The sequence below is a fragment of the Marmota flaviventris genome, chromosome 6, assembly GCF_047511675.1.
Source record: "Marmota flaviventris isolate mMarFla1 chromosome 6, mMarFla1.hap1, whole genome shotgun sequence".
NCBI classification, from domain to species: Eukaryota; Metazoa; Chordata; class Mammalia; order Rodentia; family Sciuridae; genus Marmota; species Marmota flaviventris.
The window spans coordinates 141,678,468-141,691,269 of NC_092503.1; the positions used below are offsets into that span (position 1 = coordinate 141,678,468).

The window sequence follows — 12,802 nt, forward strand, 5'->3', positions numbered from 1 at the left end:
GGTGTTGTGACATCAGAAATTTCAGCCTGTCATCCTCGGTGCAGCTTTTTAAATTTTGAACAATCTGAGTTCTTTTGGCCACGTATCTCTGTAAAGGGAAGTACTGCAAAAGGTGACACTGGCCATTTCCTCTCCGTTCACCAAGCTGGCTGTACCTTCCCCTATCTATTTTGAAAATCAGTGGTGGATGGTGCTAGAATTTTTTGTTTCATTGATACTAAAATTGTCAACTGTCACAGGGAAACATCCCAAGTATGATTAATATTCTAAATAACAGTAAAATTAGCAAAGTATTCAAATGATCACACAACTCTCAATTATAATTTTCCAGAAATTCTCGCAGGACTTACGTCATTGAACTAATAGTAAATTGAATGAGGTCCTTAACCTTTGGGGGTTCAAAACCCAAATATTAATAGGATCAAAGATCAACTGATATTGTATGTATGGTACAGGATTGCTGGATGAATTACAAGCCAGCAGTTAAATTTGAATTCCAGAACAACAACAAACGATGTTGAGGGTGTTTCCCTGCAGTATTTGGGATAGGTGAAAAATTATTTGTTGGTCTGAAGTTCACATTTTAACTGGGAGTCCTGTGTTTAGGAGGTTTCTAACAGTCTGGTGAGGGTAACTTCGTGGGAACTGGTGTGAACCATGCTCTCTGGCCAGGGGGAAACACCGCATAGGGCTGGTGTACCACACGTGAGGTGGAGCAGCAGGAAAGAGTTCATAAAGCAGCCCTGCAAACCAGGAAAGTACGCAGAGGCTAGTGGGGTGGAGGGGGGAGGAAGCCGAGGAGGCGTGACTGAAAGGATTGGAGTCTCTTGGAGGTGCCAATCTCCAGAGATTGCCACAGAGCTGCAGCATCTCTTCCTGGGATGCTAGGCCCTCGAATCCAGGAAGTTGCAGTGTCGTCCAGGGAGGGCTCCGTAGAACCGGAATTTCTAGATTCATAAAGTACACGCTACCTTTTCAGTCCTCATTTTCTTTCCACTGAAATAGTTTAAGCCAAACAAACTGAGTAACAGTTCTCAGGAGGAAGCATTTCAGAGAAGTGCCCCCACACAGAAGTGTCTTCTGCTGCCCTTTTGTGGGTGACACCTCTTTGTCGCCTGCAGAATCTTTGGAGAAGTGAGTATTTCTGTTACAGTTTTTCAAAGAGCAGATGGTCTGGAGCTGGTGGTCGGTTTGGTTCTGGCCCCTCCTCCCCTCTCTCCTCTGCCCCTGCCATCAAACAGCCTCCCATCATTTTCTGATGACAGTCCCATGCTCAATAGACACTGTGCACATTTTCCTTTAAATGTGTTGAGGCCATTTATCCCCAGACATTTCTATTCCCAGTAAACTGGCAATTTCCCTGAGAAGCTGGAGCAGCCAGAATTTCCTTTCAAGAGTTGTGCTGGAGTAGATGCCTGATACCCAGCCCCACTTGAGAATCCAGCACTGTGATTGCCTGGCTTTTGAATGCCAGAATGTCATCATTGGCTTAAAATTTGGTAGCATGTGAGCCAGGTGCAGTGGTGCATACTCATAATCCCAGCAACCTGGGAGGCTGAGGCAAGAGGATCACAAGTTTGAGCCAGCATTGGGAACTTAATAGGACCCTGTCTTAAAATAAAAAGGCCGGGCACGGTGGCGTTCACCTCTAGTCCCATCCACTCCAGAGGAGGTAGGAGGATGGGGAGTTCAAAGCCAGCCTCTGCAAAAGCCAGACCCTGTCTCTAAATAAAATACAAAATAAAGCTGGGGATGTGGCTTAGTGGTCAACTGCCCGTGAGTTCAATCCCCAGTACCAAAAATAAATAAAATAAAAAGGACTGGAGACCTAGCTTAGTGGAATGTACTTGGTTCAGTTCCCAGTACAAAAATAAAATAAAATTTGGAAGCATCTGAGCCTGAGCAAGGAAGATGTAAGACCTATTCGAGACCAGGTAGGATGGATGTAGATATAAACATTCTGCTACTTCTCCCTTCATAGTTGCCGATAACCTTAGTTAGAGGTGTCTCTTTGGGGCCAGTCTCTGACATCCAGTCAGAGAAGCCTCTGAGAGCTAGTGTTCATGACATGAGGAAGTCGAGGCTTAGGGAAGCTGTCACTCCCAGCAGTCCTGTGGGTGGTAAAGTATGGCCAGAGCGCCACACCAGAGCCACCGTTCCCTGCAGCCGCCCATGATCGCCATGGCCTGCTGGTACCCTCATGGAGGCCCTCATGTGCCAGCCTGTCTGCACATGCCTGCACGAAGAAGACTGGGAAGTGGTGTGAGACAGGGGAGAGCACAGCTGGGCATCAGAATGCTATGGATTAAAATCTCAGCGACTGCAGAATTGTGTTGTACACCATGTAAATATTGGTGCCCGCTGGCTTCCGCTCACTTCCTTTCCTTTCCTGTGCACCACTACTCACCGTCCAGGGATGGCCTCGGCATCACCTGACTAAATCACGCCATGTTGAGCACTCTGCTATGTCTGGTGCTGTGTGAGAACATTTCCCACTCATCGAGCATTAGACCTGGAAAAAGACGGGGGAATCGTCTTCCCACAGACCTGAAATTCCCCTGTTCGGCAGCTCTGCTGTCCATCAGAGTCACTTAGCTCCCTGGCTTCTTAGGCTCCCTCCAAAACTTGAAAACATGGCTTGAGGCATATACTTAAGACTCAGCAGCAACCCTGTAAACAAAGGAGGTAGACAGGGTTTGTAAGTGTAGTATTAAAGCTGACAGTTTTTATTCTGAGAATGGTGTTCTAATAGGGGGTCCACCTGCCAGCTGCCTGCACTGTCACAGCGCTGCGGCTCCGCCTCTCCCCGTTCAGGCTCCAGGAACTGCTTCTGAGGAGGAAGCTGGCATCTTCCATGTCCCTGCCTTGTTCTCCACACACACCTGCCCTCTTCCTCCTGTCCCTCTCTGGCTTTCTCCCAGCCCAGAGCTTCCTGCTGATGGGGACAGTTCCTGATTCCTTAACCTTCTCTCCCTGAACTCACCACCTCCTCAGAGAACAACACTGCCCCTGGTGAGCATCTCATCCTGTGCCTTCAAGCAGCTGGTGGAGGACTGTGCCAGGAAACACAGCCAGTCCCTCTTGTCTCTGCCCTCGGTTTCTTCCTCCTTCCCTTTGCTCTGGTTCCTCATCGCCCAGGGACAGGCTTGGGACCGGGTGATGTCCAAGTTCCCTCCAGCTCTCGACACTGAGATTGTCTGGCTTGCTCGCCTTGTCACTGGTGCTTCAAGCTCCTTTTCCTGGCCACCTCAGGGCTCTTCCCACCCGAGACCCTCCTCCCCACAGCCAGCATCAGAGTTCAGATGAATAAGATGTCCTCACTCGAGTGCGGAAGGCACCCTGAACACCAGATGTCCTTGACCAGGTGTCCTTACCTTTAATCCAGTCCTGAGGGTTGAACCGAGGCGTGCTCTACCACCAAGGGCCACATCCCCGGCCCTTTTAATTTTTATTTTATTTTACACCTCTGCCAAATGTAGAGGAAAAAATACCAAAAGGAAAACACCTTCGCCTCGAGGGTAGAGGAGTTGCGGCAGGAACCAGGGGCCTCGAGCTGTGTTGTCTTGTTACAGAAATAAAGGCAGCTGCAAGGTTTGCCATCCAGGTCCCAACCTCCCCTCCGAACCCTGATTTCCTTTGGGAAGTGAACAAAAATATTTCCAGATCTGTGTTCTTGGTCCTGATAGCCAAGGTCCTGATCTCCTTGGCAAACTCGCTCTCCCTGTTCATTCTTGCCCCAGTGCCTTCCAGAGAAGACCATTCCACGCAACGTGTCTCTTCCTTTCTGAGCTGGTCTATGCAGAGGATGAATGGCTTGGGGTTGGGGTTGGGGGCGAGGGATGACCCTTGGGTACCAGGGGGATTCACTGTCGTTACAGATGTTCTTACAAATACCCCTTCTAAAGTAGTAACGAGGGGCAGTTACCACATTAATCAAATCATGTGAAACTTTCCACTGTAGGTGACCAGCCAAAAGGGTTTTTAAAACCTGTCTTAAAATACTAAAAGGGCTCAATATTTCTGCTATCCATAGAGACCACTGCTATTTAAAATAGAAGGACATTTGCAATGAAATGAAATGTGAGGTGTTTCTGTTTGTTTTGTTTTGTTTTTTTGCTTGTGTTTTGTTTTCTGGTCCTGAGGATTGAACCTACGAGTGCTCTACCACCAAGCTACATTCCCAGACCTTTTTATTTGTATTTTAAGAAAGGGTCTCGTGAAATTGAAAGGCTGGCCTCAAACTTGTGATCCTCCTACTTCAGCCTCCCAAGCTGGGGTTACAGGTGTGCACCACTGTACTTGACTCCATACTGCCTTTTGACAATAAAATGTTAAAGGAGCAGTATTTTATTCCTACTTGAAATCCTTAAATATTATATTCAATTCTTAATGAATAGCAAGAAATAAGTTAGAAGGTGCACCAGTACTTTACAACTAGTTGCACAAAAGCATGATTTTTTAAAAAAATTAATGTGGGTTTTTTTTTAATATACGTTTAGCAAAAAACACTTGCAAAAAGAGGGGCTCTTCTGAGCAATTGATGGGTTCTCCACTATTTTGTGTGGCTCCCCAAAAGTATACGTACCATATCCTGGATTTCTGATTCAGCCCTTCCTGGGTTTCCATAGGGACTTGCACGTCTTAGGCAGGGCTCCACCACGGAGCTACACCCCGAGCCTGACTGTGTTCATAACCAGCTCCAAAGGAGATTGGGAAGCATCGTCTTAAAGTCTTTGAGCTCAGAAAGGAATAAATGTCTTGGATTACTCCTGGCACACAAGTTTGGCCACACTGCTGCTTCAGTCTTGCTGGCCACATGTCTTCATGCCCTGGGAACAGCGCCACCTGGAGTTGTGCAGCCTGGCAGTGCCAGTGGTGCTGCTCCTTCCTTGTCCTGGGAAACCTGCAGCCCTTCCGCTCACCCCAGGCGCCAGGCCTTACTGAGCACTCCAGCAAGCCCCTGACCCTGAGCACTGCCCCAGCCCAGGCTCAGTGGACATTACAACACTAATCTAAACCGAAGGCCAAAGGTCTGTGATTTGTGTCTCCAGGGAGCTGTGCTAGCGGCTCTTCCTGCAGACCTGGACGCTTGTGTTTGGCCCTGGCCGTCCCAAGGTTCAGTATCTGACATCTTTTCCACTGTGAGGTTGGACACTAGGATCTACAGTGTGTGACTGGGGGAGAAAGAAGAAATTAGCGACGTAGCAAAGGATGAACCTCCATTTGTTCTCTCCTGAAGCCTGCCTCGTCCACCTCATCCTTCCCCTTTCTCCTCCTTCATCATTCTCCTCCTCCTCCTCCTCCTGTCCCACCCCTTCTTTCTCAGTCTCCCCCCACACCCGTTTCTCTCCCTATTGGACTTCTCATTCCTCTCCATCCTTCCCTCCTCCTCTGTCCTTTTCCCTCCCCTCTAACTCCCTCCCTCCTCCTCTTTCTCTGTCCTTCCTCCCCCTCTTCCTGTTCCCCTTTCTCCTCTCTTCCTCCCCTTTCTCACCCCTACCTCCACCAGCCCTTGCCCTCCCATTCATCCACACAAACATGGGATGGTATCAGAGGAGCTTCACTTGCATTTTGCAAGTGGTATTTACAGTACAAAAGGAATCCAAATAAAAGGAAAGGATGGGCCCACCAAAGCAGAGACTCCCCTGGGGAGGGAAGGAGGGCCTCTCCTCTCAGCCATTTGCCCATTTGTAGAGCTGGGACTTGGGAGGGGGGGTCCTCTGCTGAGCATCTATGGAGTGAGCAGACTTGCTTATGTGTTGGTCACTCACATATTTCCAAGCCAGAGTTCAGACCAGGGGGAGCAAAGAATCTTTAATGGGACAAGAAGACCTCCAGGCTCTGCCCGTGAGGACCACAGTGACCTTGGGCAGAAGTCACCGCAGTACGTCCCAACAAGTCGCACAGGTGGGGTCCTAGGAAGATGCACTGCTCCTGCCCCCCATGGGAAGCCACAGCCACCTGTGGCTAGAATGGGGACCTGCTGCTTGAAGGGGGCACTCCCTGACTTCTCCCATGGGCCCCTGAGGTGACCCAGGGATTCGGGAACCCTCCGGGAGGCCCGAGCCTGTCTCCTCGTCCCCTTGGGGTCCCCAGCATCTGTATTATTCGCCAAGCTAGAAATCACTGTGTTTTCTTTGTGGTTTAATACAGATGTTGTCTTACCAGGGTCTGAAATCCTTTCATTCTTATTTTTTGTTGTCATTATTTAATTTTAATGCTGATGCCATCACTTTATTTAAACGTATATATCACTGTTGATATATACTTTATTTAAACGTATGTTTCACTGTTGAATTTCTTTTAGTATTTTGAAGACAAAAGCTCATTCCAATTCACTCAGATGAGGGAAATTTATCATTATCATTATAGTCTTTGGTATTTCTCAGTGTTTTGTTTTGTTTTTAATGAATTTTGTTTATTAAAAGGAAGGGGTGGAGGGTGGGGGAGAGCAAATGCCAGTAATCCCAAGAGAATAAATCAAAAGCGATTTTTCTTTTTCATTGCATTAGAAAGCCAGATAAATATATATTTTTTTTCCTGCTTCAGGTCAGAAACCCTTCCCTTGTCAAAAATGCGATGCCTTCTTTTCTACCAAATCTAACTGTGAACGCCACCAGTTGCGCAAACACGGAGTTACCACCTGTTCCCTGAGAAGAAACGGGCTTATCCCCCCAAAAGAGAGTGATGTTGGATCCCATGATAGCACAGGTAGTGCCTCCAGGTGATGGAGAACCAGAGAGGAGGAGAGCGGAGGGCGCTGCTCCGGGCTCCGCCAACAGCTGCAGCCAGCTCAGGGCGTGCTGAGGACTGGGAGCGCGGCTCCTGGGTCAGAGGGGCCTAGACTACGAGACGACGGAGCCAGGAGCCCAGGGAATTCGGGAACCAATGGCAGTGCCCCTAGGTGACTTGTGGAAGTGGCTAGGGAAGATGGACACCCTCCTAGCAGAAGGTGGCCTTTGTTCCTAGTGCTGGGCGGTGGGATCTGTGGGAGGTGTACAGTTTTTGTAGCTCTGGGTATGAACACCTCTAAAAGGAATGTGAAACCTTAAAGGTTTGGGGAGCCCCAGCCTCCGCAGCATCCTGGAGCAGGGAGGGGCTTACTGGGACATCCGTGTATTATTATAGGAACTGGGGGTGCTGAGCCCTTCCAGGGTGGGGCGAGGTGGGGTGTTTTTCTTTTCAGTAACTCTCTTCCAGTAGAAGACTATCCTTGTTTGAGAAGCACTCTGCATGTCTTTTCTTTAATCACGTCTCTGCCTGACCTGAACCCGGTGTGACTCTCTGTGCTGACGTGTGCTCCTCCCCCAGACCCTACAGAGCAATTAACAGCTGCCCACTCAGCTTCCGCCACCCTTCTCCCTCGGCTTCTGTATTTACCCACGTCCTCAGTTCAGTCCTCAGTTCAATGCCCTCCATCGTCCCAGGCTGCTGGGACACACCACCCCCAGAACAAACGACAATAGGCTACTGCAGGTCACCACGACTTACAAAAGGAACAGTGAGGGTGGTGTGAATACTGGATTCGGTTCTGCAGACCTTCAGTGCTTGCCGTCTCCAGATCTCCCACTGCTTGAAGCCAAGCCAAGGTGGTTCCCCCAGCTCTGTTTTTCTGGAGTTTAATTGTGCCCGTGGTGTGGCATAGGAGGCAGCCCACACTATTAGTCCTTACCTTGGGGTCAGAGGGAATGGGGCACAGTGGAGTGAGTGTGTACCATTTCCAGGTCGAGAACTGATCCCACTGGGGGGAACCGGCCCTGCCTTCCACATACCTCCCACCAAGCCCGAGAGAAAGATTCCAAGCGCCCTTGACCTGCCCAGCCCTTCCTCCAGTTCAGACCCCGACGGGTAGCCAAGTGCTGGTTTTGCTGACTCCATTCCCCAGACTCCATTTCCACACAGTTTACCGAGTAAAGAAAGCTATGATGCCCACAGCACCCTGCCCCTGGAAGAGCCCTGTGAGCCGAGGATGGTCTACTTGCTGCCCAAGTGGCAGGAGGCCCGCCAGGCTGCCCACAGAGCTCGCTTTCCTGCAGACCTTCCTGTTAATGTTTAACCCTCGGCTGCCAGGGCACCTGTTGGTCCAGAACGCTTTCTGGCAGCCTGGTATACAAAGCAGCATGTGATCCTTTCCACACCAGTTCCGAAGGAGGGAAGACAGCTGGTGAAGGGGCGGGGGCTGGGTCCCCGTGTTTTACCAACAAGTCTTAGAGTCCTCACCCTGTGCCGCGTGCTCGCTTTGCACCCAGCGTCCCTCCCATACGGAAGGAAAACCCTGGGATGCTGCTGACCCTGGGGGTGGCTGTGGATCCCCAGATACAAAGCTGAATCAAGATGTACACTCTGAGCTTTGCTTCAGCACCAAACGTTGGCCTCTGGGTGCATTTGGCTTCAAGTTTACAGTGACAAGTTTTGTTTTTTCAAGGCCCTGCCCCAGAAGTTGTATAGATTTTCTGTAAAGGGACAAAACTTCTGGGAAACGAAAAGTCACCGAATGTTGTAATGTGAAACCAGCCGAGAGAAGTTATAGGTCTGGTTTAATTATGGTCACATTTCATGGTGGGAAGAAACTGAGATTCAGGAGGGAAAGAAAGCAGGTCAGGGAGGCACACAATCCTGGGACTTCAAGGAGAGATTTACAAACAGGTGGGCATGATGCGGGTTTGGGGGGCTCCCTCCGGGGCAGTTAAAAGTGAGACTTTTGAGAAACAGACTATTTTTTAAAGTCAGGGAATTACCCAGGAAGTTCTCAAGGTTTCTAAGTTTATATGCCTAGACTGCATTTTCTTAAAATCTCTAACATTTTCTAATGTCCATGTGACTTTTTCAGTCCCATAAGATTTTTCGTGAAAATGCACCTCAGATATTTTCCCCAAAATGGTGCTAAAAATGCTGTAGTGGGGGAGCGGCTCTCCTTTCAGAGGGCTGCATTGAATTTTAAACTGAAACTGCACTCTGCTGGGCAGAGGTGCCTGGCCCCCTTTGCCCTTGAAGGATGCCCTCCTGGGTTCTCCTTGGACGCTGTCTAGAAGAGCCATGGTAAAGGCAGCCGGGTAGGACTATAAACATGAACGTTTTTAAACTTTTCCCTTAGTGGTGGTACGCATGCCAACCCCAAAATCCCATGTGTCCCTGTGGACTGGACCGCAGCGTTGATCCCAGTCATCAGGCGAAGCGCAGACAGAACAGCTCTACCCATCAGATTAATTATTTAGATGATCATGTCTGCCTCGTCAGGTAGCGTTTCATTTCCAGGAGCAGGAGATCCTTAACCGGAGCACCTAGGAAGATGTGTGCTGTCCCGCAAGGGGAGCTGTGGGTTCCTTACCTATCAGGATTTCTTCAGCTTTTTCCCATTGCCCCCCCCCCCCCCCCCCCCCCGCATAGAGAAGAGGGACGGATGGGTGGCAGAAAATCAGTGCTTGCTTTTAAAGTAGCATTGCTTATACAAAGCCATCAGCTCGCTACCTGTATTTGGCAATGTGAGTGTTGAAGAGGGTCAAAATAGGACCTGGCCTTTCAAGGTGGATATTAGTGGTATGTGAACAGGTTAAGTCTGTTGTTCCCAAGAATCAAAAGTTGTTTGGAACTTGAGGGGCTAAAACACTCCCCCTAGCGGAAGTTTGGTGGAAGACAGCCACACCTCCTCTGTTCACAGAGGAAGTGAGCAGAGTTCTCCTTCCATTATCCACCCTAAGGAAGGACCTGGGAGTGGAATGGTGTGGTCTTAGTGTTTCAGAATTCATTTTGATTTTTTTCTGGGTCTATCTTCTGAAATATGTTCTGTGCAGTTCATTCTTGCGCAGGATGTGGTATGGGCCCAGCCGCTCAGGAGGCTGAGGTTGAGGATTCTTTGAGCCCACAATTAAAGATCAGCCTAGGCAACATAGCGAGGAGCAAGACCCTTTCTTTTCTTTTTTTTTTTTTTTTTTTGTTTTGTTTTAGATGGATACAACATCTTTATTTTATGTGATGCCAGGGATTCAACCTAGTGCCTCACACATGCTAGGCAAGCGCTCTACCACTGAGCCACAACCCCAGCCCCACAAGACCCTTTCTTTAAATTTTTTTTTTTTTTTACTGAAAAAAAATAAGAGAAATAGTGTAGGATATACTGGAGCAAAGTGGAAGTAACTAGAGATCAAACCTTTTTAAACAGATTACCCACAAAGCCAACAAATAAGTTAAGCACTCTGCATTTTTGTTGTAGAGTTTATCCAAAATCCATTCTGGAGATGCTCTCTATTCAAATATTTCCAGAAAATGAGCATCTGAATTTTCCTTGAAATGTGCCCTAACGTTGGTGTGCATCTCTCAGAAGTCCTAGTTCTGGTCAAATAAAAACATGAATCATGTTCCCCTCTGACATGTCTTGATACCTAACAGCGGTCGGAGTAAAACCAAGGCAGTCTCGTGGGTAGAATGTCACAGAGATGGTTGCAGGTGAGCCCCAAACTCCAGGGGTGTGAAGAGCAGGTATCATCTCTGAGGATATTGGGAGAGGCAATACCAGCTCCTTATCCCAGCCCCAGGACCACCTTGATGGCAGGTAATGGGACATGTGACATTGAAGAGGAGTGAAGGGCCTGGGGTAACATTGTGGGGTGGCTGGCCCCAGCAAGTAAGAATCAGGTTAGGTGTGTGAATCTTTGCTCAGTTCAAGCACTGTGGTCGGAGACGGGCGTGTTGAGGGCGTGAACCTCCCAGGAGCTGGTTCCGTCTGTCTGACTCCAAGGCGCCTCTGAGTGCTTACAGTGAAGAACTGGACATGAATCTACACCTGACTAGTAGGCCCTGCCGGCTTCTGCCTCACTGTCACAGCACATACTTAGAGTCCTTAAGTCCTCATTCAGTTCTGACCTGCTTGGCGTCACTACAGTTGCCACAGTGCTCTCTCTTCAGAAGGTCATTAAAAGCCAGTGGACTTTCCCCGTCTAGTTTTGCTGTGGAGAGAGGACAAATGGGAACAAGCAAGAGGCAGTAAGTGTGAGATGCCTGCCACCCACAAGTCCCTGTCCCCACTCGTACCCCCCCTCCACAGCCCCTCAGGGTCTCCTGCCTTCCTCAGTTGCTCTCCTGGCATAAAGGTGGTCCTCCCCTGTGGAATGTCTCTCCACCCTCCGGTGCTGCCGGTGTGCATGTCTCCTTTTGCCTCTGACCTCTACCTAGAGATGAGCTGGCAGGCAAGAGGGTGTGCGCTATAAACACAGAATTCACGCTCAGGGTCGTTCTCTATGGGACTCATCAGAGACCATGTTTGAGAGGATTGGGAGGGTGGTCCTGTGTGTGATGCATGTTCATATAATTTCTTTGCACGGGAAAGATAACTTACAACTTGGCTTTCTCAACTTCCCTAGTGCCACCAGTCTCTGGAATGCACCCTCTCCTATCTTGCAGCCCTTTGTCTACACTGCCTGAGTCACTCACCTTCCTGGGGCGGGGCAGTGGAGGCCAGGAGGTCCAGGCACAGCCAGCCCTGGGAACCTCCTGCAGGGATGTGGAGGCTGGTTTGCCCTCCTTAAGTCTCCAGGTTCATGTTGGCCCTCATGAGGGATGTCAGGGGTGACGAGGATCGGGGATGAGAAATCCTCACTGAGCTTGGGGCCCAGGTCACCAGGGTGGATCCAACCAAGTCCCAGTAGAGCCCTTCAAAGGCACATGCTTTGTGCATCCCATCTGAACCCCTTCCCTGCTGTGCTTGCTCACACAGATAGCCAGTCAGACTCGGAAACACTGGCCGTGGCAGGTGAGGTGCTGGACCTCACCGCTCGGGACAAGGAGCAGCTGCCATCAGAGGGAGCCGTGGAGCTCAGCCAGGCTACAGCGGATCCTCCTGTGGAGGAGGCCAAGGCAGAGGCAGCCTCCCCTGGGAAGGGGCAAGAGAAAGGGGCAGAGGAGAAGCAGGAGCTGGAGGAAGAGTGTGGCGTGGAGGTGAGCGCTGGGGAGGCCGACGGGCCGGAGGAAGACACGGCCAGCAACAAGAGCCTGGACCTCGACTTGGCCAGCAAGCTGATGGACTTCAAGCTGCAGGGTGAGGCAGGCCCCGTGGGCAGCCAGGGCTCTGCCCAGCAGGACCAGAAGCACGCCTGTGACACCTGCGGGAAGAGCTTCAAGTTCCTGGGCACCCTGAGCCGCCACCGGAAGGCTCACGGCCACCAGGAGCCCAAGGATGAGGAGGAGACGCAGCCTTCGGAGGGAGAGGGTGCTGGCGGAGCAGCCGAGAGGCCACCGTCTGTCCCTGCCTCTGAGCCTGAAGAGAAGCCCACTGAACCCCCTGAAGGGGAGCCGGCCCCAGGCGCCAGGGAGGCCTCCGAGGAGAAGCAGAACGAGGAGACAGAGGGCCCCTCTGACGGGGAGGGCACAGCCGAGAAGAGGTCCTCAGAGAAAAGCGACGATGACAAGAAACCAAAGACGGACTCCCCCAGGAGCGCGGCCAGCAAGGCGGACAAGAGGAAGAAGGTCTGCAGCGTGTGCAGCAAGCGCTTCTGGTCCCTGCAGGACCTCACCAGGCACATGAGGTCCCACACAGGTGAGGAGGGCCCGGGCCACCAAGGGGAGGCGAGGGGGACCCACCTCGGTCCCAGAGCAGTGACGGAGTCAGAGCCCCAGGCCAATGGGAGAGTGTAGGAGAGCGAGGTGACCTGGGCAGGGCCATCCGTCCTTCCCTCCCAGAGAAACCCTGCCAGGCCCTGTTGGTCTCCCCTTTCCTCCCTTCCCAGCTGCGGCCCATGGGCCACCGCACCCAGCCAGCCTCCGCACAGTCCACTGGGCCCTGTGCTCGCGGCCAAGAGCCCCGGGCCTG

General features: G+C 50.8%; 1 protein-coding gene across 8 annotated transcripts in view; it reads left to right on the top strand.

The window, feature by feature from the left end:
- Positions 1 to 12,802, top strand: part of Rreb1 (ras responsive element binding protein 1) — a 179,523-nt gene that overhangs the window by 162,866 nt on the left and 3,855 nt on the right. For 7 of the 8 annotated variants that reach the window (XM_071613666.1, XM_071613667.1, XM_071613665.1 and 4 more), the window contains 2 exons: positions 6,550 to 6,711; positions 11,711 to 12,529. In XM_071613666.1, coding sequence (XP_071469767.1) covers positions 6,550 to 6,711; positions 11,711 to 12,529 — 981 coding nt within the window. The remainder of the gene's footprint in view (positions 1 to 6,549; positions 6,712 to 11,710; positions 12,530 to 12,802) is intronic. The other variant, XM_071613669.1, reaches the window with a different exon arrangement.